We start from the raw sequence: 26,200 nt of genomic DNA, 5'->3' as shown, positions 1-26,200 counted from the left end.
AGGCTACCGCTCAGTGAAGAAAAGGAAAAAAAAAAAAAAAAAAGCTTAAGATATTGGAAGCCCAGCTTCGTCACAATACTGTAGTTTTTTCCTCATCTTAAAATATTTACTCACATCTCCCTGGAGAGTCTTTTAAAATAACTTCTGAGTGAGATAAACTTCAACCATAACTAATTAGTGGCTGCTTTCTAGAAACAATTTACAAGGTGTACCTGCAGAATTCTCGTCTTTTTACTAAACCCACAGCTCTTAACATCTGTTTCAAGAGTGACCCGTAACCTTCAGCCAGCAGCCCCGCCCACTTCTAAATCCGCTTAAAGCGCCACCTCCTCCTTTCACGTTCAGCCTATCACGTATTCTCTAATGGCTCAGTGTAGCTATCGCGAGACTCCAACGGTATCCTTCGAGAGTCTCTAACCGTGTGGACTTGCGCAGAAGAGATTCATGAAGCTAGGGTCGGAGAAAGGGGGCGGGGCGTCCCGACGTGCGCGTTCACCTTGACCCCACGCTCCAGCGCGCGCCCAGCATTTAGGCGCTGTGGTTTCTGGGCCCCCTGGGAACCCCAACACAAACCAGCATAAAGCGCGCGTGCCCACCTCAGGCCGATGTTCGGTGGATAGCGAATGCGTGCCCGGGACCTGCAGGGGCATCAGAGGGCCCTGGGCCTTGGTGCAGAGGCTCTAGGGGCTTGGAGAAACAGTCTAGGTAGGCGCTTGGGTGATAGAGGGTCAGGGGTCAGAGGTCGGGGGCGGAAGGCGTTTTGGACGCAGACAGAAGTCTCAGGGAGGGACGACTCCGTTGTTTTGGAGCCTGGGAAACTAAAAGACTGACGGGGAGCAGCAGCGCGAGTTTCCGCGACCCTTCCCCATCCCAGACGTGCGGGCCGGGGGTCCGCCGCGGCTTGCCCGGAACGAAGAGGAGCCGCGGGAGGGAGGCTTGCTTTCTCCGCCGCGGACTGGGGCCTACGGTGTCTCGTTCGAGCGTCCTAGGGCCCTTGATCTCGCTCCTCTGCCTCCGGGCAGCTTGTTTGCCCGGCCTGCTGGGAGCGATCGGCGCTGACAGCCTTGCTCAGACTCCTCAAACCACTTTTGAGTCTTTCGGAAGAAAACTGAGTGGGTATCACCATTTTCCGCAGATATGCCCCTGGAGACTGGAACTGGGCAGCTGCCTAGCTTCTTGGTGTGCGGGATTGTAAATGTAGTAAAGGGGAGGCCGGGGCCTCTGAGTTAAAGTTCTCAGGTACCCCAGGAATCAGGTTAATTACATTCGCACTCAAAACCAGCCTTGCATTTTGTGCCTTTTGACTCCGTGATAGTTTATACTTTTCTGAACCAGGATATGTTTTCTGATGGTTGACGGTCCCTGTCAGATAAACAGGATTAGTAAATAGTGACTTTGAGCCTTTTTTCTAACGGACTTGATCTTAGCCATGAAGTAAAAACCCTAGATGTTTGGTGTTTTCCTTTTTCCGCCTGCAATGTGGAAGACCTGGATTCGATCCCTGGGTTGGGAAGATCCCCTGGAGAAGGGAACGGCTACCCACTCCAGTATTCTGGCTTGGAGGATTCCATGGATTGTATATAGTCCATGCGGTCTCAAAGAGTGGGACACGACTGAACGAGTTTCACTACTTCTGTTTGAATTAACTTGTGACTTTAATAAACAAAAAATACTTTTAGAGTTATTACAGCTATTTTCAATTATTCTGTTGGGTGATAGCAAGAATGATGAAACTCCCATGAATCGAAATGATCCATGATACCTGTACCGTCACCAGAAAGGCTAGTTGGTTTATGATGAGAAATCATGCTGGAAGCAAGATAGTAGTGAGCAGTAGTGGGATAAATGTTCTGTATTGCAAAACATGGCACTTGTAGAGTTTACAAAATCCACTTAGCCAATACGCTGGCAGTTGAGAATAAAATGATTTTGAAGGATGCTATTTATATATATATCCTCCTCTTGTCCGGCCTAAAGAACTGTACTTACAGGATTATTGAATCTGTTACTAAGAGTTCAGGCTAGAAAGATTTGGGGTAATAGAATCTGCTGGTGAAAAATCAAGGCCTTTTATAAGTATCTGTGACTGGTTTTAGAGTTCTGCAGAGGAAAATACTCTCAACCTGCAGGGGTTATCACTAAGAAAAAAGCTGTGGTAATGCTAGGTCATTGAGAACTTCTCAGTCATCAGTAATGATTGAATTTCACTTGCATAAGGCTTACCTTGCAGCACGATATCTCAAATGTATATACTCTCCGTTTTCCTGGATAGCCTAAATCAGGACCTACCATGGGTTTGTGCTACATCATTCAGTATTGGCAATTATCTTTTAATGAAGAGATAGTAATTTGGAGGGGGAAAAATCTGAATAAGTTTAATTGATATCCATCTGTTGTCTTAGTAACAACATTTTATATTTATTTTTCTAGCGGTCTATCTTTGTTTTCTGTTAAAGACACAATCAGTTTTCTGTTTCACTATGGGCTGGAAATTGTAAGGAGCAGTTTCACACTACCTGTAGTCTTTTTGAACATGGTTGAGTGAGATTGGTCCAAAAAGAAATTTGAGTAAAAGTACTTCTGGGTCCTTGAGAAGAGAGAGAATATTCACAGTTAGAGATCTTTGTTTCACATTACTTTGAATATCATTTCCATCCTGGCCCTGACCCGGCATTGGGAGTACAGTGCTGAATAGGGTTCTGTTCCTGCCTGGCTTTCAAGTAGTTCAAAGTCAAACAGCTGAGAACACTGTAACAGTTGGAATCAAGAAGGAGAGGCCTTTAATTCAGCATACCTGGTTGTGGAACGTTTTGTGGGAGATCAGGATATCGTTAGGTGGAAAAGCATGAAAGGGCATTTCAAGCAAAAGGCATTTAGAGGAATGAGAGTCAAAATGTGATCCGTGTAGGAAACTGTGTTATATAATCATGTTACACCCAAACACTGGTATTTAAGTGGGGGAAGAAGGGAAGAAGATTCATCTGGTATGAGCAAAGTAAGGAGAAGGATTTAGAATTGGAATGTGATTAGAGATATATGGAATTTTACTAGGACCTATTAGCTCCCAGTTAACATTATGGTTTTGAGTAGCTTTGATCAAATAATTTAATCTTCTTTGGTTCAAGAATTATCCCTAGATAAAAATCTCCTTTAAACAAAAAAGAGTTAACCAAAACAGGGTGGTGGGGCAGAGGGAAGGCAGATCATGAATGTTTGCTCAGTAGAGAATGAAAGGAGAGCCTGGTAGAAACCCTGGTATTTATTTTTCTTGAACTTATCATTGCAATTGATAAATACTTTGATAATACTATGACATTGGAAGAATCAAGTTGAAAGCAAACATCTGAGTGAATGTGCAGATTATAGTTTAGAAGATACTGCATGAAGATGAGTGTTACCAGAGAAAAGATCAAGGAGTGAAAGGGAAGTGTTCTGGTTCAGTAATATGTCTATTACAAGACTGTTGTAATAGAAGGGCACGTATTAACCTCTGTTCACAATTGATGGCCTCAGACTGGTCATGGGACTACTATTGATGGCCCACCAGTTGAGCAGACATTTCCTGTCTATGCTGTACTTTGCCAGGAAGGAAATGGATTTCTGTAGGCAGCTAGCTATCCATAACAAGGTTTCTCAAGCTTGGCTGCCTGCTAGAATCACCAAGTGAGAGTGAAAGTGTTAGTTGCTCAGTTGTGTCCAAATCTTTGTGACCCTGTGGACTGTAGCCTGCCAGGCTCCTCTGTCCGTGGAATTCTCCAGGCAAGACTACTGGAGTGGGTTGCCATCCCCTTCTCCAGGGGATCTTCCCAGCTCAGGGATTCAACCCAGGTCTCCTGCATTGCAGGTAGACTCTATTGTCTGAGCCAGCAGGGAAGAATCACCAAGGGAACCTGAAAAAATAATGGAGGTGGTGGCTGGGCCCCGCCCCAGAGATGATAGTTTAATTGGCTGGGCTAGTACCAGGGCATCAGGATTTTGAAAATTTCCCCCAGATGGTTCTAGCGTTCAGTCAAGTTTGAAACACACTGATCTGTAGTTCCCCATCCTGCACTTTTAAAGTTTGGTTATTGTAAAGTGTAGTTTATAGTGTTCTCAGGGTGATGACAATAGCAACTACTACTTACTGAAGATATGCTAAACTTCAGTTGCTGTGCTATTGTACATACACACAGAAGCTAGATAATTTCCAAGTGCCAAAGCTAGAATTAGAATTTAGGACCCCAGAACTCACATTCTGTCATATAAGCCACATTGCTTTGCCAGATGTGAGATTCTGTAGCCAATTGCTTTGGGGGCCATTTGAGTTAATGATTCCATCATCACCATGTTACTAATATTATGGTGGTTAGTGAGATAGATTGTGTAACTGGCCCAGTTCCCTCCCCATATGTCCCCACCATTTGACTTTGAGTCTATCTGTGAGACCTTGCTTTGCCCATGGAACCTTAATGTTTTTACCCTAACCAAAAGCCAAAAAGTACTTGTGTGATTGGATTTGCACTCATTCCTCAGTCACTGTCATAATAACATTCTTGGCTTTTTTTGCTGGTACGAGGAGAAAGATGACTATATTTAGGAGAGCCAAGCGGCTTTTCCCGGAACCTAGACTATATCAGCCAATCCTAAACTAATCTGCAGATCGGTGAGAATAAATGATTGCTGTCTCCAGGCAGAGCTTTGGGTGATATGTTATACGGCATATTTATGATGGTGGCTAACTGATAAACTGGTGTAGAAGACTGACTTGATTCCAGTATTCCAACCTGTGCTCTGAGGAGAACTGGACACAGACAAGCACTTAGGGTATTAGGGACTTTCTGTATTATTCTGATCTCTTATTCAAAGTAATAGAGGAGACAAGATGCTTGAAAAGTAGTTAACTATAGTCAGAGGTTGATTGTAGACCGCCACCTCCATATTCATAAACCAAGCACTGATTAAGGGAATGGAATTCTCGTGATTGACTTAGAACAGCAGTTTTTGATAGACATTTTGCTATTATGAAAATGTTTGATTATTGTCAGTCCAATACGGTAGCTTCTGGTCACATAGAGCTTTTGAGCACTTGAACTATGGCTCGGGAGAATGAAGAGCTGAGTTTAAATCTTTTTGTTTTTAACTTAAATACTGCCTCTTAAAGTTAGACGCAGCTGTCGGCACCCTTATGGGACTACACAAACAACTTCTTTGCGGCTGCTGAGGAAACCACTCTGCTTTTAAGTCACAAAGCTAACATGTTCCTCAGTAAGAGAAAGGTTCTGTCAACAAGGAAATGAGGTAGATCTTAGGTAGATAAATATTACTTCTTGTTTCATGGTTACTGTCCTATTCAGATTTTTCTATTTATTGGGCCAACTTAACTCATTACATTTTTTAGTAAATTAAGCATTTTATCGATACATTTCAAGTTTATTGGAATAAAGCTATTAAGAGTTTTTAATTCCCTTCTGTACCTGCTTTTTGGTTTTGCCTTTTAAATCAGTTTTATTAAGATAAATTACGTACAATAAAATTCAACAATTTTATGTATACAATTTGATGAATTTTGACAAATGCATAAAATCACGTGATCACCTGTGGAACATTTCTGTGACCCCAAAGCTTTCCCTTCTGCTTCTTTGCTGTCAGTCACAGCTCTTAGCACTTCCTGACCCCTGGAAACCATAGTCTGGTCTCTAACACTAGATTCTTTACTTTCTCTAGAATTTCATATGAATGGAATCATGCACTATATAGTCTTTCGGCTTCTTTCACTTAGTATAATGTGTTAAAAATTCATCCATGTTATATGTATCAATAGTTTATTATGAGTAGCATTCCGTTTGTTTATCCATTCATCAGGTGGTGAACATTTGGGTTGTTTCCAGGTTTAGGCATTTATTAACAAAATTGGTATTAACAAATTCAAGTTTAAGGTTTTTATGTTTCTGTGTTTTTTTATTTCTCTTAGGTAAACACCTGTGAGTGGGAATTAATAGGCTGTGCAGAAAGTATATATTTAATTTGTAAGAAGTTGACACACTTTTCCTGTTGGAATGTTTGAGAATTCAGTTCTAGCTGTTCTGTGTCCTCAGTCTTTAACATTTTAACCATTCTACTAGATATGTAGTTTCTCATTGTGGTTTATGAGTTGAATTTGCAATGCCTTAATGACTGAGGATGGTAAGGATATTTTCATGTGCTTATTTGGCACTTAGAGATCATCTTTTGTGAAATGACCATTCAGCATTTTTGTCCATTATTAAATAAGGTTTTTCTTAAATATTGGTTTGCAAGAGTTATTTATATATTTCACATATAAATCTTTCATCAGATCTCTGTCCAGCTATCCTCTTATTCTTTTTATAGGCTAATTCACAAAAAGAAATACATTTCCATATTTTCATCTTCCTCTTTTGAAAAAGAATATATTTTTAGAGATTTTTAAGCTCTGTCAGGGTCAAGTGAAGTTTTGTTAACGCTTTGGAATTATAAAATAAAATGAAATCCTGTAGTGATTATATGGGTTTAAGTGTTACTAAAAGTTTTCACATAAGCATTTCCAGAATATTTGAGAGATTTACCTTACTCAGTTCAGTTTAGTTCAGTTGCTCAGTCGTGTCCAACTCTTTGCGACCCCATGAACTGCAGCACGCCAGGCCTCCTTGTCCACCACCAACTCCCAGAGTCCACCCAAACCCATGTCTGTTGTGTTGGTGATGTCATCCAACCATCTCATCCTCTGTCGTCCCCTTCTTCTCCTGCCCTCAATCTTTCCCAGCATTAGGGTCTTTTCAAATGAGTCAGCTCTTCACGTCAGGTGGCCAAAGTATTGGAGTTTCATTTCAGCTTCAACATCAGTCCTTCCAATGGACACCCAGGACAGATCTCCTTTAGGATGGACTAGTTGGATCTCCTTGCAGTCCAAGGGACTCTCAAGAGTCTTCTCCAACACCACAGTTACCTTACTATCATAAATTTAAAAATCATTAAATGTATTTTTAGAGTTTATTTTAAACAAAAATTTGTCTATATTAAATTTCTCTAAAAAGACCATTAAGATCATTAGGATTTGTGTAATACAAGAGATTATAGTCAATGTGTTCCATAAATGTATCTGACATTAAAAAAAAATTATCCATTGCTTTATGTATCTCTGTAAAGATTTCATGTTTTGTGTGGGATTATTATTCTATGTTGAATTGTTCATCCTGGAATATTTTAATACAAAAATCCTCTCTTGGAATGTCTGCTGTTGTGTTTATCTTCTAGGGTTCACATTTACCAAGAGAACTTGAGAATGAGCAGCCGACGGAAACGTGCTCCCCCAGTGAGGGTAGATGAGGAAAAGCAACAGCAGCTTTGCTGGAATATGCATGAGGACAGAAGGAATGAACCTCTCACCTTAACTGATGACGAGCAGTCCTGCCCAGGTTTGGACCCCTCTCCTGCTCACCGCATCATCCTAGATGACAGTCTAAAGGAAGAAGTGGCTCACAGAGAAAAGAGGAGGTGTTCCGAAGCCGTGAGCATCTCAAAATCAATTGATAAAGAAGAGACTGGTGGCACTTTTTCCCCTTTGTCTGTAAAGCTGAATATTGTAATTTCTCCCTATCACTTTGATAATTCTTGGAAAGCATTTCTAGGAGAATTCACTCTTCAGCTTCTTCCTGAACAGTGTTTAATTGAAAATTTTTCTGAAAAGAGTTTTACACTGACGAGTTCCGAGTTGAGCAGTCAGTTCCTGATCTATGTTCATTCAGGATGTGAAAATGTAGAGAAAAAAGAAAGAGGACTCAATGAGCCAGTCAGTATCTGTGACAAGGGAATTCAGGTGGAGTCGTCCTTCAGCAGTGAAATGTTAGAAGATTTGGGATGGCTGCAAAAGAAGAAAAGAATAAAACTTTACCAAAAACCAGAAGAAAATAACATTATCAAGGTATCAATTTATATGGTGTCCCTTAAGGTTCTTCTGCATTGGATACCCTATTTTGAAATTAACTTAGAAGGAAGCTCTATAAAGCCAGCGATAAGCTTCATTATTGTCAAAGTACACTTCATTGGGAACATTCAATAACTATAAAAATATATGTACATATATATTTTATATATCATAGCCAATCATTTCCAGGCTGTACTTTTGGGGATCTTCCTGATTCACCCTTTCCAGCTATATTCTCAGTGACTTGTTCTGACCTTCATTATCTCTTTCTCTTCCAGTAGCAATCCTTTCATCATTGCCTTTTCAGTTCTTTCATCTCCTTTGTCTCTGGGCTGGTATGATATGAATGCAAATGGAATTCTAGTCTATTTATGCCTACAGAATTAACTATAATCGGGCATATAAGTCTCTCCTTTGATAGGCCTTTGTCTCCTCCAGCTTTATCTGTCTCCTTCTCAACTCTTTATCACTCTGCTCTTTATTCTGTCCCAGAAACTACAAATTGATTTCTTTCCTGCATACACCCTGATGTCTTTCTGCATCTGTGCTTTTGCTCTCATACTTCCCTCTGCCTGGGCTGTTGCTTCCTCATCCCTCAAAACTCCTGGTCATTCCTCAATGTGCAGCTCCTTCATCTGAGGAGATCTTTTCTTAAACTCCATGGATGGTGTTACGTGCTCTTCCCCCATAATACCTGACGCACATGCTTATTTTTGCCTTTATCGCTTGTAGTGTACTTCCATTTTAGATCTTCCCCCCCCGCACTCGACTATGAAGTTTTTTTAATCTTCACAGCCCAGTAGAATACCAAATACTAAACAGATTTTCAGCAAATGGATGAATAAATTTATGATTCATTTCAGGCTCTGCTGTTCACTAGCCAAGTAACTTTTTGTGAATCGTTTAGACTCTAATTTCAGCTTCTTTCCATATGAAATGTAAATAATACTCATTCCTTTTACCTCATACAATTGTGCTGAAAATCAGGGGAGGTAATGTAAGTAAATGTACTTCGAAAACTACAAAGCAAGTTAATATGTCTTCATTCTAATACTTGAAATATACTTGATTCAATACTTGAAATTCTAAAATGTTAAATTCACTTTTGTTCAGTTGAGAACATCATACATGTGTGTTATACATTTGTCACACCAAAAAGCAGTTATATCAATAGCCCTATTCATAGCTTCAGAATTGACTGAAGGAAAGGAGAAAATTTAGAAGCATTAGATTATAATTAATTCTTCCCTGTACAGTCAAACTCTGCAACCTAGCATCCCCTCTCTGGTGATTGTGAGTGCCACAAATTGTGGCTCAAGTAAAAAACAGATTTAAGAATTTGTGGTTTGTATGCCTGTGTTCTATCCATTTTCCCCCACATCGAGTCTTGATCTCTCCTGTCTTCCCTAATCCCTACTTTTATAAATATTTAAACACTTACTGCTGCAATAGCTAGGCATCTCTAAGCAAACACAGAGCAGAATATAAATAATAATGAAAAGTACTCTTTGCCACATATTCCAGTGTAATGCTGATTGAATTTTGTTCTTTGCTGAAAGAATATGAGACTCTCAGTGATCATGGAATCAGGGCCAGCATAATACAGGGAAATGAAAGAAACTGTGTTTGTTGATTATCTACCATTAGGAATTTTTAAAATTATACTAAGTGGGCTATTCATATAGTCGTCTCTCCATTTTGTAAATGACAACGTTTGGGTTAAAATCAATCATTTTGTTTGTTCTTTTAGCTCTTAAATATCAATGCCAGTATTAAAATTCAAGAATTTTGACTGGAAAGCTTCATACTACATTGTTTCACCAAAGTTAAGCTGTATAACCTTAATCAGGGCTATTTTCCTGAACATTTTAGTGTTTGATCTAGGAATAGGGATTAGTAAAATCTCTGTGCTTAAGAATCTTCTTGGGGAATCTATGTTTTTAACCAGCTTCACTGATTATTCTGATGATTGTCTAGCTGGGAAATCATTGACTTGGTAGGTAGAATTGGTGTTCTCATCACAGTCTCACAGGCTTAGCTCCAGTTAGGGAAATATTTTTTCTAGCTACTTAAATGGTGCATCACACATAGTAAGCCCTGCATTTGCAGAATAAATTTGTTATTGAAAGTGGGAATATCTGAGATTTGGTAGGTATATATTTAGAATCTGTGGGGTACATACTCTGAATACCTTTAAAACTGATGGCGTTAAAAATGTGTTTCTTATATGGTCATAAAAAATGATGTAGTACAGTCAAAACTTTTTAATGTTGATTAATTATTTGTAGGTTGGAATTTATCTTTTGGAAGCTGGCCTAGCAAAACCAGATTATCTGAGTGATGCAAGTTCAAGAATGAAAAAGTTCAATCAACTCATGAAGAGAGTGATGGAAAAGCTATACAATTTTATTATTCCAGGTAATTTTTAAAATAAACTTTAAAATTGTTGCTCCTGAAGAGCTGTGGATTTCTCCCAAATCCTGTATATAACAACCAGAAAAACAGCTAATAAAACCATAATAAAATTGAACAACCAACATAAAATTGCTATATGACAAAATTATGCTTATCTTAAATGCCCCCACTACTATACTTTTTGTCTTTTTTTTTTTTTTTTGCTTAATAATATGCTTAGCTTATAGTGTGTACTCAAGAAATGTTGATGGCATCAATAGGCAGAATATAAAGGGATCTGAGCTGATTGGAATTTTTGCATTATTCCTGTGTTTATTTTTTTATTTTGTCATGGCCAGAGATTCTTGGCCGGCCTTTACTCCACCTCTCCTTTGCAGTCTGACAAATAATCTCAAGAGCCTGCTTCCCATAAAGACCAGTTAACTTTGCTACTGTTTCTTGGCAAGAAGTTGCATCCTTGGTCAGGACTGCAGTTTCAGAGTTGTCTGCCATTGGTTCCCAAGGGAGAGTGTGGATGGCTTGCTGCAGCCCATCAGCACGACTGGAAAAACGGCTCAGATTCTCCAAGTCCTGCTCATGGTGGGTCAGCCTTATTTCTGGTGCACATCAGAACAGTTTTATACTGGGATATCTGGGAAATCAGTTTCTAAGCTTGGTTATTGAGTTGTTTTTCTGCAGTACATTCTTTGTGAAGTTTTATAATGCTAATAATAGTAAATCATTTGCATGCTAAAGACATAACAAAAAGAAAATCACTGGTTTCAGAATTGGAAGGAATGCTTTGAAGTACACCTAGAACTTTTTCAAAGTTATGATAAGAATCCATTATTCTGCCTTTTAAAAATAATAAAATTGGAACGTTTCAAAGGAAAACTTCAAATATAATTACTAATAATATGCACCTACACTAAAACAGAAATAGCCAAGCATGTAACTACACATTTATTGTAAACTTTTGAAAATCTTAAAAGAACATAATCTTTATTGAGAAAAGTTAATTGTGTATTTTGTGGTACAGTCTTTGTTTTAAGGCATATGAGGTGTGTCCTACAAATGTGTGTGGGCCTGTTTGAAACCATTCAGTAATAAATCATTAGCTACAGGGCCTTGCAAATTTTTCAAGAGTTTGAGGGATTTGTTTTTTTTTTTCACATTGTAAGCATGAATCTTTTTCCACAGGTCAATTGTGCCCAACAAATGAATCTGAAATTCTTATGAATTTGTATTGGTGGCATAGGCCCTTAATGTCCTAATTGGCAGCTGCTGCTGCTGTTACCAAATACCTGTCCTTTTTTAGCATAAGAAATAGAATGGGAAACTTTGTCTTATTAGATGTAGAAAAATTGTCTGCCTGTGGATTTTTTTAATGTTGTAAAAGTAAAATAAATTATTCTTTTACAAACTGCAATAGATATTCACATTCAGTTCCTCAGAGGTTTATGAAACATCTACAATGGGCATAGCACATGCTGGCTGCTCTGAGGAGCTATAAAAACAAAAGACAGCCTTTGCTCTCAGAGAGCATTAACAGTTCAGTGCGGAAGGGATGAATGAACACAAATGATTATACCACGAGAAAGACTGCAGTGTATTGTTATATCCAATGTATGAGAGTGTTGCATGAACACAGAGGAGAGTGTTCTGATCAGGGAAAACAAAATGTCATGAAAAAAGTATCAGTTATATTATCTTGAAGGTGGAAGCATAGATTTTTGATCAGTCAAAAGGCACACAAAGCAAAGCCCCAGAGTCGGGAGAGTATATGGTGTGTTCTGGGAATAAGAACTGCTTATAGTTACAAATATAGATCTTGTTGTTCTGAGTACACTTGTTCTTGGATGTACAGATGTGTTGGAAGAGGATGAGGAAGGTTCCGATAGTGAGCCAGAGGGACAGGACATTGATGAACTCTATCACTTTGTGAGGCAGACACATCAGCAAGAAACTCTGTCCATCCAAGTGGATGTCCAGCATCCTGCGCTGACCCCTGTGTTGAGACCGTACCAAAGAGAGGCTGTCAACTGGATGCTACAACAGGAGCGTTTCAAAAGCACCCCTGCTGGTGGCAAGTATAAGATACTTAAAGAAAGGCAAATTGATCAGAGGGATTAAATGAGAGAGTTTGGATGGAGGAAATCGGTCAGTAAACCATATTGAAAGCCTGGGATAGAATGGGTGTGTTACTGTGAACAAAATTATTTTCTAAGACATCCTTCAAAATTGACACCTAGAGAAATTCATTTATGACTTCCCTCATCCGTAAAAGTTTGAACTGATTTTTCCAACCAGAGTAAAGGCTGCCTTGATGGAATTTTTAAAAACCAAGAGATTTTTTAACATGCCTTTCCAACTAAGAATTGCTTTTGTGACCTGATCAGATGGGAATCTTGCTAATATATGAAAGAAACTGTACAATTTAATCGTGAATGTTAGGGACAGAAAGCAAGTTTATAAAAGTGGGAGACTTAACATGTGACAAATCTGAGCTTCCTAGTTATACTTATTTTCTCTACTCCACAAAATAAATAATAAAACGAAATGTCATCTAGTAAGTGTTTTCATAAAAGTAGTCAATTTATGGGAATCATTTGTGTCACTGCTTTATCATTGTCTTTAAAGGGATGGGCACTAGATGAGATTTTTACATGACCCTAGGAAGTGAAGTGCCAACCATTTCTCCTTTTTCCTATATAGATTTAATTAGTGATGAATATCTCTTCCGTATTTCTCCCACTTTTTTATCCAACAAACTTTTTTTAACTTTTTATTTTGGAAATATCAGTTCATAGCCGATATTATTTCTTACTCTTGCTTCTCCCGTATTCTGAATTATTTTGAAGTAGTAACCCCACATGGAGAAGGAAATGGCAACCTACTCCAGTATTCTTGCCTGGAAAACCCCATGGACATAGGAGCCTGGTAGGTACAGTCCATGGGGTTGCAAAGAGTCGAACACAACTGAGTGACTAAACAGCAGCAATAACCCCACATATTATATCATTTCATCTGGTAATGTTTCAGTTTATTTCATTAAAAGATAAAGGTTTTTTAAACAAATATATATATATATAATGAATTTTGAAACCAAAAAATTTCTTAGTATCACTGTCTCTCTTCCTTCCTAACCCCCTTTCTATTTCTCTCTCTTTTAGTTTGTTCAAATCTGAAACCAAATAGCATCCATATAGTATTGGAATTACTTGCTGTCTCTTAAGTTTCTTTTAGTCCATAGGTTTTATTTCATCTCCTATTTTTTTCTTATATTTGTTGAAGAAATTTTATAGCTCTATAGAATTTCCTACAGGTTATTTTTTTCTCTAAAATAAAATAATTTTTTTTAACTAAGGAATTTGATTAAGGTGTAACAGAAACAGTAAATGTGTAGATCTTAAGGGCACAGTTTGATAAGTTTTGATAAATCTCTGTGTCTGTGTAACTAGCAATTCACTTAAGACATAGAACCAGACTTTCCCAAAAGTAGACACTGGCCACCCATGCCTCTTGAGACTTGAAATGTGACTGTCCAAATTATGTGGTTTAAGTTTAAAATACACACTAGATTTCCGATAGTACAAAAAGAAAAGAATGTGAAATATCTCACTACTACTTTTTATATTGATTATGTATTGAAATGATAATATTGTATTTTGATTACATTAGATAAAAATATTAAAATTAATTTTACCTGTTTCTTTTAATATTTGTATCATACAATGCTGACATAAAATATTTCCATCACCCAGCACTTTCCATCATTGCCTAGTCAGTTCTCCTACTTCAACCCCTTCAGGAGGCAACCACTGTCATCATAAATTAGTTTTGCCCATTTTTGAAACAGACAATGATAAAATATGTCCACTCAGGTGGAGGGAGTTGCCCTCTTTCAACATAATGTTTTTGAGGTTCATCCACGCAGCATGTATCAGTAATTCATTGCTTTTTGTCCCCAGGCTAGATTTTGTTGATTAAATCACATGCGTCATTTAGTGTTTTTTTGGTTCTCTGTGGTTCCCATAAATTAAAACTTTTTATCTTTTAATTTTTTTCATTTTATAAAACCTATATGTCTGTATTCCTGCTTCACCTAATAATCACTGAAGAAGGTAACAAAAAATGACTAACCATTTCACTGGAAGTAGAGCCATACCTACAACTTAGCAGTTGGTTTAAACAACTTAAATTGAGAAGGGATAGTGGAAGATGCTGGTTGACACAGACTCAGTACTTCATTGCTGTAGTTTGAGATATTTTTTTTTCCTCAGTTAAGCCTTTCCTCTACTCAGACCCATGTGAAAGGTTAGATCTGATATAATTTAGTGTATTAGCCCAGTATCATTTATCTGTGAAATTATTTAACAATATAAGGTAACTTCTTAAAGCATGTGTAAAAGACAAGCTGCTTTCATTTATTGTCTAAGCCTTGATGAAATGTATTGGTTTTCTTTGCCTGTTAATCCTCTATACTAGTATAATTTGTATATTTTGCTATACTTTGCATAATTAAAATACAACTAATAAATTATAAAGTATCCAATAAAATATAATTGCAGGTATAATTTGCTTTAGTTTTTCTGTCTTATCACTTGCTTCTATGGAAAATATTTGTGTGCTAAACAAAGGAAGCAAAAGAATAATATCTGAAGAATAAGAGCGGTGTCCTGGCCTTTTACCCACATGTATGTGCCTTCCCGGGGTATCCTGGCTGTTGACTTACTTTTATTTTGATGTAATTATCTGGCAGAATGGAAAATAAACAGAAAATGGTTTATTTTTCTTGTAGAAAATGCCCTACACTTTCTATGGAGAGAAATTGTTACATCTGAGGGTGTGAAACTCTACTACAATCCATACACAGGCTGGTAAGGCAAAACTCTGCTTGTGTGCTTGATATTGAAAACAAATATTACGAAAACCTATATGAGATTGATGGCATATGTCTTAAGCCTTGGCAGTACCTCAAAAAGGCATACTAAATTAAAGTCTCATTAGGCAGTTTTATAGATAGGATAGACATGGAATTAATAGCACTTGTAATTTTTTGGTAGATAAATGCAGTAGGATAGACATAAGATGTGTAGTTATTGATATTTAAAGAGATTATAATTTTAAGTAAAAATATCACCTTATTATGGGCCAGTTCATTAAATTTATTAATTTTATTATAAAAGAGTTTTTAGGAATCAATAAATATGATTAGTGAATCAGTAGTTATTGCCATTTTTATTCACAGATTCATAAAGGTCACAGAAGGTAGACATGCTTCCCTTTATTTATGGGGGGAAAAAAGGATGATAGTACCAATTCTGTTTCTGCACACTTAAGTTGTCAACTCAGGCAGCTTTTTTATTCTCACTGTTCTTATATTCATGATCTAGGGATTATAATTGTTGCAACTGAAAGTATAGTTTTAAAAAGCTTAAGACTTTTATGCATTTCTCCCAGTTCTCTTTAGGAACAGTGTGATTTATATTTGCATTCCTATGATGTGTTTTTCTTGTATTTTCCTTTAGCATCATTCGTGAGTACCCAAATGCTGGACCACAGTTGCTTGGTGGGATCTTAGCAGACGAGATGGGTCTTGGAAAGACAGTGGAGGTTTTGGCTCTGATTCTGACACATACTCGACAAGATGTCAAACAAGATGCTCTCACTCTTCCTGAGGTAGGAGGAGTACTACAGGGCTTGGGAAAGCAGAGCATATGTTCTCCAGAAAGCATCGTATGTTGAACATTTGGTTGGCACTTAAGTCAACACTTTCAGTTTATTCTGTGGCTTATGACTTGTATTAGTTGTTAACTTCACATAGGCACAGAAAATGGGATATTTGTGAACTGGCAAAGTTTTTTAAAGTGATATTGGCCAATCACGAAGGGGATAGATATGCTGTTATTTATGAAGCTTCCTTCTAGTTGGCAGAGAAATTCTCTTAGGAAAGCTTGATTACTTCCTCAAATGTTTTGTCACTTCTTCAGATCTCCATACTACTGCTACATATTTTTGAGAGCTATTTTTCAAAAATTGCGCAAATCTCAGATATATAAATCTTGGGGTCAAATAATTAGAACTTTGTTAAAGGGTAAATAGCTAAGTAAGTAGATTTCTCAATGAAATGAACAAGTGAAACAAACAAAATTTCTCAGTAAACAAAGTCTTTACTCTAAAATGTGTGTGTGTTAGTTGCTCAGTTTAGTTCAGTTGCTCAGTCATGTCCGACTCTTTGCAACCCCATGAACTGCAGCATGCCAGGCCTCCCTGTCCACCACCAACTCCCGGAGGCCACCCAAACGCATGTCCATCGAGTTGGTGATTCCATCCAACCATCTCATCCTCTGTCGTCCTCTTCTCCTGCCCTCAATCTTTCCCAGCATCAGGGTATTTTAAAATGAATCAATTCTTCGCATCAAGTGGCCAAAGTATTGAACTTTCAGCTTCAACACCAGTCCTTCCAGTGAACACCCAGGACTGATCTCCTTTAGGATGGACTGCTTGGATCTCCTTGCAATCCAAGGGACTCTCAAGAGTCTTCTCCAACACCACAGTTCAAAAACATCAATTCTTGGGTGCTCAGCTTTCTTTATAGTCCAACTCTCATATCCATACATGCCACAGGAAAAACCATAACCTTGACTAGATGGACCTTTGTTGGCAAAGTAATATCTCTGCTTTTTAATATGCTGTCTAGTTTGGTCATAACTTTCCTTCCAAGGAGTAAGCGTCTTTTAATTTCATGGCTGCTATCACCATCTGCAGTGATTGTGGAGCCCAGAAAAATGAAGTCAGCCACTGTTTCCACTGTTTTCCCATCCATTTGCCATGAAGTGATGGAACCAGATGCCATGATCTTAGTTTTCTGAATGCTGAGCTTTAAGCCAGCTTTTTCACTCTCCTCTTTCACTTTTATCAAGAGGCTTTTCAGTTCCTCTTCACTTTCTGCCATAAGAGTGGTGTCATCTGCATATCTGAGGTTATTGATATTTCTCCCGGCAGTCTTGATTCCAGCTTGTGCTTCCTCTAGCCCAGTGTTTCTCATGATGTACTCTGCATATAAGTTAAATGAGCAGGGTGACAATATACAGCCTTGACGTACTCCTTTTCCTATTTGGAACCAGTCTGTTGTTCCATGTCCAGTTCTAACTGTTGCTTCCTGACCTGCATACAGGTTTCTCAAGAAGCAGGTTAGGTGGTCTGGTATTCCCATCTCTTTCAGAATTTTCCACAGTTTATTGTGATCCACACAGTCAAAGGCTTTGGCATAGTCAATAAAGCAGAAATAGATGTTTTTCTGGAACTCTCTTGCTTTTTCAATGATCCAGCGGATGTTGGCAATTTGATCTCTGGCTCCTCTGCCTTTTCTAAAACCAGCTTGATCATCTGGAAGTTCATGGTTCACGTATTGCTGAAGCCTGGCTTGGAAAATTTTAAGCATTGCTTTACTAGCGTGTGAGATGAGTGCAATTGTGTGGTAGTTTGAGCATTCTCTGGCATTGCCTTTCTTTGGGATTGGAATGAAAACTGACCTTTTCCAGTCCTGTGGCCACTGCTGAGTTTTCCAAATTTGCTGACATATTGAATGCAGCACATTCACAGCATCGTCTTTCGTGATTTGAAATAGCTCCACTGAAATTCTGCCACCTCCACTAGCTTTGTTCGTAGTGATGCTTCCTAAGGCCCACTTGACTTCACATTCCAGGATGTCTGGCTCTGGATGAGTGATGACACCATCATGATTATCTGGGTCATGAAGATCTTTTTTGTACAGTTCTTTCGTGTATTCTTCTGTGTATTCTTGTTAGTCTCTCAGTCATGTCTAACTCTTTGCAACCCCAGGGATTGTAGCTCCCCAGGATTATCTGTCCATGGGATTCTCCAGGCAAGAATAGTGGAGTGGGTAGCCACTCTCTTCTCCAGAGGATCTTCCCAACCCAGGGATTAAACCTGGGTCTCCTGCATTGCAGGTGGATTTCTTTACCATTTGAGCCCCTAGGGAAACCCTCTAAAATGTATAGTTGTGTTTAAAAATATAAATTTTAGAGCTTATAAGAAAAAAAAGCTTCACTGAGATTCATAGTTTATAGTTTATATTTTCAGATTTTGAAATCGTCAATTAGCACATTAAATCCTGCCGAAATGAGGCCAGGGTCCACCATGCTCACAACCTTAGCAGTTATGTGGTCTTTTGATAGGGTAAAGTTTGCAAAATTATCCTTTCAGATTTGAGTAAGGGATAGAGTAGGGAATGTCTGTTTCCCTTGTAGAGAAATGAGTTGGCGTGTACAGTTTTAACTATCAGTAACTTCCTTTTGAGGGTTTTCTGCTCATTAGCTGTGTTAATTTTAACTTAATTTGATTGCTATTACAAATTCAGTTGGTTAATACAATTTTAAACAAGGCTTAACATGTTAATTTCAGAAATTTCACACTTTAAGTAATTTAATATGTGTAATTTTTTTAAATGATGGCTAGCTGTTAACTCTGAAATAAAACATAAGATTTGTATGTGTGAATAACATATTTAGCCCTTTCTTTCATAATTTGTTACAACTCTTTTGCATCTCCTTAATAGAAGGAGGGTTAATTTTGTGAAGCCACTCAGAATACTGAAAGCAAAACACTGTGTAACTGCTTAACATTGTTTATATCAGGGAGAAGTGGTAAACTATTTCATTCCATCACGTTATTCTGGCGGAAATGTAAAAAAGACAGAAACCCAGAATATGGAATTTGAACCAAAAGAAAAAGTTCAGTGCCCCCGTAAGTATGAAATCTCTTAAAGATAACACCTTTTGCAGTGATATGTGTTCTAATTCTTATAATCTTTAATAGCAATATCTTATAATTGTTATAAATAATTGTTTTTACAGTTGTTTATACTTTGCATAAAAGTTTGGTTACAAGGCATATTATCTTAACAAAAGGGTTAGGTAACAAAAGTAAAGATTTATTCTTTGGTTTGACTTGATCCAGATAGTTTGTTGCTTAATTCGTAGTTTAGCAAATTAATGTAATGTAATTTGCTTCTTAAATTATTTTCATTACTGTAATTTGTTTCTTAATTGAGATAAGTTTATTACATATTCTTCAAAATGATGATATACAGACAGCATGTCTTTAATAAATCTTTTTTCTTTACTTAACATGGTTCTTAATGCACATTAAGATTAACTGAGTTTTATTTTCTTTTCACTTTAATTGTTTTGACTGAGTTAGCATATCCTTTTGCATTTAGCTACACGTGTGATGATCCTGACAGCTGTTAAAGAAATGAATGGAAAAAAAGGAGTTTCTATTCTTTCCATCTATAAATATGTCAGTTCTATATATAGATATGATGTTCAGCGGAACAGGAGTCTTCTGAAACGGATGCTCAAATGTTTAATTTTTGAAGGCCTTGTGAAACAGATCAAAGGTCATGGTTTTTCTGGTACTTTTACACTGGGGAAGAATTACAAAGAAGAGGACATACATGATAAAACGAGAAAGCAGGTAATACCATTTATCAAGTGTGTATGTGATGCTTTACAAAGTAAGTTGACAGATCCCACCTGTCTAAAGCCAGATGATAAAAAAGAAACATTAGGAAAAACACTAATGGCTATGACTTCTGTTTTCTACTTTCTGAATAAAAGTTCCATCGGAGTAGAAACTAAAAATAAGTATTAATTGAGTGGATTATGCAGTTAGTTAGTAACGCATAACATAGGTTAAAATAACTTATCTTCACCCTCATGCTATTGTCCACACTCAAAAAGCATGTTCCATACTTTAAAAATGTTAATACATTACATCTGCATAACTCTTTACATATGATTTGAATCTTTTATAAGTTCTCATTTTCCCTTGTCATCACCTTCTAAAATATTTATATTTTGTTATAAAACTTCTGGGCCAGTACTACAATTTACTTTTAAGAAAATAGTTAAAAATTTGTGAATATAAATCAAGAAAAGACTGATGACAACAATTCAAAATGTAGAGTTACTAGCTTAGCTACTGTGAAAGAAATGGCAGACCAAGAAGTTCTCTTCCAAGAGTAGTGTCTTCAGCATTTTTTCCCCAGCCAGGTTAGAAGACTGCAATGAACTTCTGTGCTTTTAATAATCCTTCTGCTACCAAAAAAGGAAAATCTCCTTCAGTTAATGCCAATCATTCCATGTTAATGTCATTCATTCCTCTGTTCACCCTTGACTGTGACATCACTTCTAGGAAGGTGCAGCTGGCATCTGCCTCCCCAGCACAGACCCTATCTGTTACATAACCCCCTCATGCAATCCTGTAGCATCATTTTAAAGGGTCTTGCTCAGTAGTGTCCTCCTCTTTTGCAACACCATGAATTGTAGCCCACCAGGCTCCTCTGTCCATAGGATTCCCCACGCAAGAATACTGGAGAGGGTTGCCTTTTACTGTTCTCTCTTTTCCAACAGACTCCTTTGAGACCAGGAGCTAAATATACCTCATACTTACATCCCCACCATCTAACATGTTGCCTGGCTCAGAATTGGCATTCAATAAGTAATTGCAAGAGGGCACACCAGTAGAAAGGAGAAAGAAAGAAGGAATGTATTTGTTTATTGCAGTAACTGGTAGATTCATTTTTACTTTGGTTAAAAGCTATGTTTTAATACTTGATATTTTTATAATTGCCCCTGTTGTTGTTTAGTCACTAAGTCATGTCCAACTCTTTTGTGACCCTGTAGACTGCAGCCCATGGACAGGCCCCTGTGTCCATGGGATTTCCCAGGCAAGAATACTGGAGTGGGTTTCCATTTCTTTCTCCAGGGGATCTTTACAGCCCAGGGATTGAACCCACATCACCTTCACTACTGGTGGATTCTTTACCGCTGAGCCACCAGGGAAGCCCATAATTACCCTAGTTTGTATCTTTATGTATTATAAACTACCAGTCTTTTATTGATTTAGACAGACTGTAAATTCTAAGAGATTGATAGCAAAATTAGTAGCTCCCTTTATTTCTAAGTTTTGTTCCTTCCAAATCTTAATTAAACAACGGTAGAGTTTTCTTTTCCTTTTGGGCCTGCAGGGAGAGGAGTTCATAGAGCAATTTGAAAACCACTGATCAGGAGTGATTCTCCTCAGGGAAAGAGTGACAAAGACTGCCTATGAGATTTTTATGTAAAGCACATGAAGCTGGGTGTTTAATTTTAGCTATGTCACTCCATTGAAATAAATTAAATAAATAATGTTTTTCATAGGCAGTCGGGAGTCCAAGGAAAACTCAGAAAGAATCCAGAAAATCAGGAAACAAGGACACAGACTCTGAATATTTGCCATCAAATACCTCTGATGATGATGATGATCCTTACTATTATTACTGTAAGCCCAGGAGAAACCGTAGTAAGTGGAGGAAGAAACCTGCTCTGTCCACAAAAAGGGAAAAAAGCCAGCTGAGCATTGGTCTCAGCCCACAAGATCACTGCCCACCTACCGGTAACTCTGAAATTACTGATGTTACCACGTCTGAAGGTACATGTGTCTTTGAAGTCAGTCAAGAACATTCAGCCAAGGACCAAGCTGAATCTCTAAATCCTGTTGGTGATGACATGCCACACTCTAATATCATGGGTCCCTGTAATTCTCCCGATTACCGCTTTGAGTGCATATGTGGTGAACTTGACCAGGCAGACTGTAAGCCTCGTGTTCAGTGCCTGAAATGCCGCTTGTGGCAACATGCAAAATGTGTGAATTATGAGGAGAAGAATCTGAAGGTTAAACCTTTCTACTGCCCCCACTGCCTTGTTGCAATGGAGCCAGTATCTACGAGAGCAACTCTGATCATCTCCCCCAGTTCCATCTGTCATCAGTGGGTGGATGAAATCAACAGGCATGTGAGGTCATCATCTCTTCGAGTCTTGGTAAGACAGTTTGGACTCTAAAGGGATAGGAAAATGTAAATGTTTGCTTATGATAGTTTTTATAATCTTTGTCACCTTGTTTTTATCCCCAAAATTAACTTAATGAGATAATAATATTAAGTCAGAACTCGAAGAGGAAATTAAGAATAAGAAAAAATACAGTAGACTGTTTATTCTTTTCTGACATTAAAAGTTAAAGCACTTTGAGTGGAAAGTTATGAAAGTTTTTGAAAAAGTCCTTAATCATGTAAGGGAAAACATCTTTGTATTCAGAAAGAAATGCAGTTCAAAGGCAGCATTGTTTAATAGTTATCTGCTTATATGATCCTACATCTTTTAGCTCCAGAATCTTCCTCTGAAGCCTCAGTTACCCCTTCTGTAAAATAAGAATTTACTCATTCAACAAATAGTTAGTGAACACCTATTGTGTGCCAGAAATTGTGCTAAGTTCTAAAAGTTGTACCCCACACACTTTTTGTGAAGATTAAATGATTTGATAAAGTACTGGCACATAGTGAGTGTTCATTTAATGTTATTGTTCACTACTGTTAGTATTTTTTACACTTTGTATTCTTCTTTTCTTCTTTCCACACAAATGTTACTGGAGATTTTCTATAGTTCAGCCACTGTGATAGGCATGTATAATACAGTAGTTTATAAAACACCATCTTTGCCACGGAGGATCTCTGTTCTATAAAGAAGTCAAACCTTGGTTTGTATCTTGACTCTACTAGTTTTGAGTAAGTCACTTCATGTTTGCTATGTGTGAAATAGGAATTATAACAACTAACAGAGTTGTTGTTAAAGGTGGGAGATAAAACTTTGCAGTGCTAAAACTTAAAAGGCATTCAGTAAATAATAGCTCTTATTGTTCTACTTTCTCACAGCATTGTGCTTTTGCACAGACTGTTGATTCCATCTACCCACCTACCTTTTCCCCTTTCTTCCACCCATGAAAATTCCTGAGTGTACTTCAAGATCTACTGCAAATTTGAATTCCTCTCTGAATTTACCTTCTTAGTCATAAAATTGGTCTCCACTGTGATGCTATCGCATTTACTTCTGTTACAGTTCCTTTTCCATTGCTTATGTTTTTAGTCTTCCACACTAAAATGCATCTTTCTCTAAATAGGTCTGGGATGTGTCTTATAGGATGTTTGGTTATAAACAGAAAGGGCTTGGTAAGGGTATAAATGAATGTCTGTGATTATATCCTAGGTATATCAAGGAGTGAAGAAAGATGGTTTTTTACAGCCTCATTTTTTGGCAGAACAGGATATAGTCATCATTACTTACGATGTCCTCCGTTCAGAACTGAACTATGTAGACATCCCACACAGCAACAGTGAGGATGGGCGTCGCTTAAGGAACCAGAAGCGCTACATGGCTATTCCCAGTCCTCTTGTAGCTGTGGAGTGGTGGAGAATCTGCCTTGATGAAGCTCAGATGGTCGAATGTCCTGCTGTAAAAGTGAGAATTTCTGCAGAATCGCTTGAGGGCTGGGGAAGAGACTGGAGGCAACTGTTCATAGGAAATTTAATAGTTTACGTGTAGTTTAACTCACAGTATTGACATTTGCCATTTGCCTTTGGACACTCTGCATTTGCTTTCTCTTGTGCATGGGCTGTATAATCCTTAGGAATTATTTGGTACTCGGAATCATTGCTCTGTATGAAAAGTTCATTTATATTTGAACAAGATGGTAGTTTTTATGTGATATAGATCTAAGTAAACTCTACTTAGGGACTTTTATCAGCATTTCTGCTACATGGAGTGCTCACCATACAGGCTCTGGTAACTGACAACTTTTTATCAGAGACCAAATGGTAATGGAAAAATGCTAGAGGAAAAACTTTTATTCAGACTTCATTGTATGTCTTTATTCTGTCTTCTTTGCCCAGTCTGTGACCTGAACTGAATTTTGAGTCATGCCTATTAGCACAGTGGTTCTTCTCATCTGGAGGATGGGGTGGTCTAGGGAATGTGTCAATCAGTTGGGGCATTTTCATTCTATGCATACATGAACTTCCTTTCCTCTTTGAAAGGACACATGGCAGCCTCCTGCTAATAAGAGTCCCAGACTAGAAGATAGCCCATTGAATATGATGTTTAGTATTGAGTTTGATAACTATTCTGTAAGGGCAAATGCATCTGACCTGAAGCCTGGGCTGGAGAGCTGTTTTCATAAGTAAACACAATCCTTCTGCATTCTTCTTGTGTCTCTCTTTTCATTCTCTCCCATCAGGCTGCAGAAATGGCTCAGCGCTTGAGTGGGATTAACCGCTGGTGCATCAGTGGCACTCCGGTACAGAGAGGATTGGAAGGTAATGGGTGGTTTCCTCACATATTGCATTTATTTGAAAAACTTAAATTTCTTTAGCAAAAAGTATTGCTTAACTTTTGCTGAAATCCTTAAGTGATTATGCATATATTAAAATATATTTATATTTGATCCGAATAGTTTCAGACATCTACCTTTTTTTTTTTTTTTTTTTTGACATCTACCTTTTTAAATGGAATCAAGTGCTTTTTGTTTATATATAGATATGAAAACAGATATATAGTGAGTTGTCCTACTGTCCTGATTTGAGCAGTTACTGCCTGAACACTGTAGACACAGGTCTGAATTGAACTCAAAGTTCCAAAATGGGGAGTAGAAAACAGGGAGAGCCTGACAAGAAAGAAAGAGGGAAAGCGAGAAGAAGAAGGAATTAGTTTCACTTGCCTGTGTCTATAAAGATAAGGACTTCCCACTCACACATTTTAACTGATGCTTCTGCATCAGTCTCATTCATATAACTAATTTTTTCCATAGAACATAGGCAACATTTTTAAAACTTTTGTCCAACTTGCAAATATTTCAGACTAAAAGTTTAAATAAGTGATGTTGGTTTACATAATAAATTTCTTGAAAAACTGTCACTGAAATGTGGTTTAACTATAAAAATATAAATATCCTTAGTCCTATGGCAGATATTCATCTTCAAAACCTATCATTATTGAAAATTCAGATTTTCATGTATCATTTGTTCTTAGCAGGGTAACTTACCATTCTGCTAAAGTAAAAATATCAACATCTATTATAGTGACCTGAGAAACACTATTTTTTTGATGATTATTTTTTAGGGGAAAAAGAGATTTTTATGAAGATGTTTAAGTATGTATTTAAATACCTGTGTAATTTTAGTAAGTTACATTAAGATACATATTTGTAGAATAATATGAGGCTAATTAAAAGGCCAAATTAAGTGGTCTCCTGTTACATTGGAAACTGTCCAATATGTTGATATTTAGGTGTTAATAAGATCTCATTGAACTCACAAGTTAGCTAAGAAAGTATAGAGAAAATGCCTATCACAGTTACTTTATTCTCATTTTAATCTTAAAAGAATATGAGCAGTAATTCTGCAGTTCCCTGGGTACTTAATTTGGGATGAATAAGATGTTGGCAGATGTTTTGAGCATCTGGCACCCTTTAACAAATTTTTGATTAATTTTTTAAACAGCTTTATTGAGGTATGAATGACATATAATGAAACTATAAATATTTAAAACGTAAAATTTGTAAACTTTTGACATATATATTTACCAGTGAGTTTATTTCCACGATCAACATAATGACGCCCAAAATTTTCTCATGTCCAAGTTACCTTAAAATATAGCCTTTCCTGAATGTCTGGAAATTTAGTTTATTTTTCATCTTTGCTTCCATGATTCTCTGATATTTTTAATGCTATCACTCTTATAATGTATCTGGTTTTTTGTTTTTTTTGTGTGTTTAACTGCAGTGGGAATGTTAGCCTGATGTCAATTCAGTTCAGTTCACTTCAGTGCCTCAGTCATATCCAACTCTTTGCAACACCAGGAACTACAGCATGCCAGGCCTCCAAGTCTATTACCATCTCCCGAAGTTTACCCAAACTCATGACCATTGAGTTGATGATGCCATCCAACCATCTCATCCTGTGTCATCCCCTTCAATCCTGCCCTCAAT

The 26,200-nt window shown here is 37.5% G+C and overlaps 1 protein-coding gene across 3 annotated transcripts in view; it reads left to right on the top strand.

Annotated features, from left to right (window-relative positions):
• Nucleotides 1–495: 495 nt before the first annotated feature.
• SHPRH (SNF2 histone linker PHD RING helicase) overlaps nt 496–26,200 on the top strand; it is an 80,985-nt gene continuing 55,280 nt past the window's right edge. The window contains exons 1-11 of one of the 3 annotated variants that reach the window (XM_061130380.1): nt 496–705; nt 7,252–7,918; nt 10,210–10,339; nt 12,183–12,401; nt 15,117–15,195; nt 15,847–15,997; nt 18,979–19,087; nt 19,563–19,819; nt 21,547–22,206; nt 23,425–23,676; nt 24,452–24,530. In XM_061130380.1, coding sequence (XP_060986363.1) covers nt 7,280–7,918; nt 10,210–10,339; nt 12,183–12,401; nt 15,117–15,195; nt 15,847–15,997; nt 18,979–19,087; nt 19,563–19,819; nt 21,547–22,206; nt 23,425–23,676; nt 24,452–24,530 — 2,575 coding nt within the window. In that variant the 5' untranslated portion in view covers nt 496–705; nt 7,252–7,279. Of the gene's footprint in view, nt 706–749; nt 1,113–7,251; nt 7,919–10,209; nt 10,340–12,182; nt 12,402–15,116; nt 15,196–15,846; nt 15,998–18,978; nt 19,088–19,562; nt 19,820–21,546; nt 22,207–23,424; nt 23,677–24,451; nt 24,531–26,200 lie in introns of those variants that run through there. The other 2 variants (XM_061130381.1, XM_061130382.1) reach the window with 2 other exon arrangements.

This window comes from Dama dama, chromosome 26 (assembly GCF_033118175.1).
Source record: "Dama dama isolate Ldn47 chromosome 26, ASM3311817v1, whole genome shotgun sequence".
Taxonomy (NCBI): Eukaryota; Metazoa; Chordata; class Mammalia; order Artiodactyla; family Cervidae; genus Dama; species Dama dama.
The sequence above is the reverse complement of the archived record's forward strand: the minus strand, read 5'-3'. Positions and strand labels throughout refer to the sequence as shown.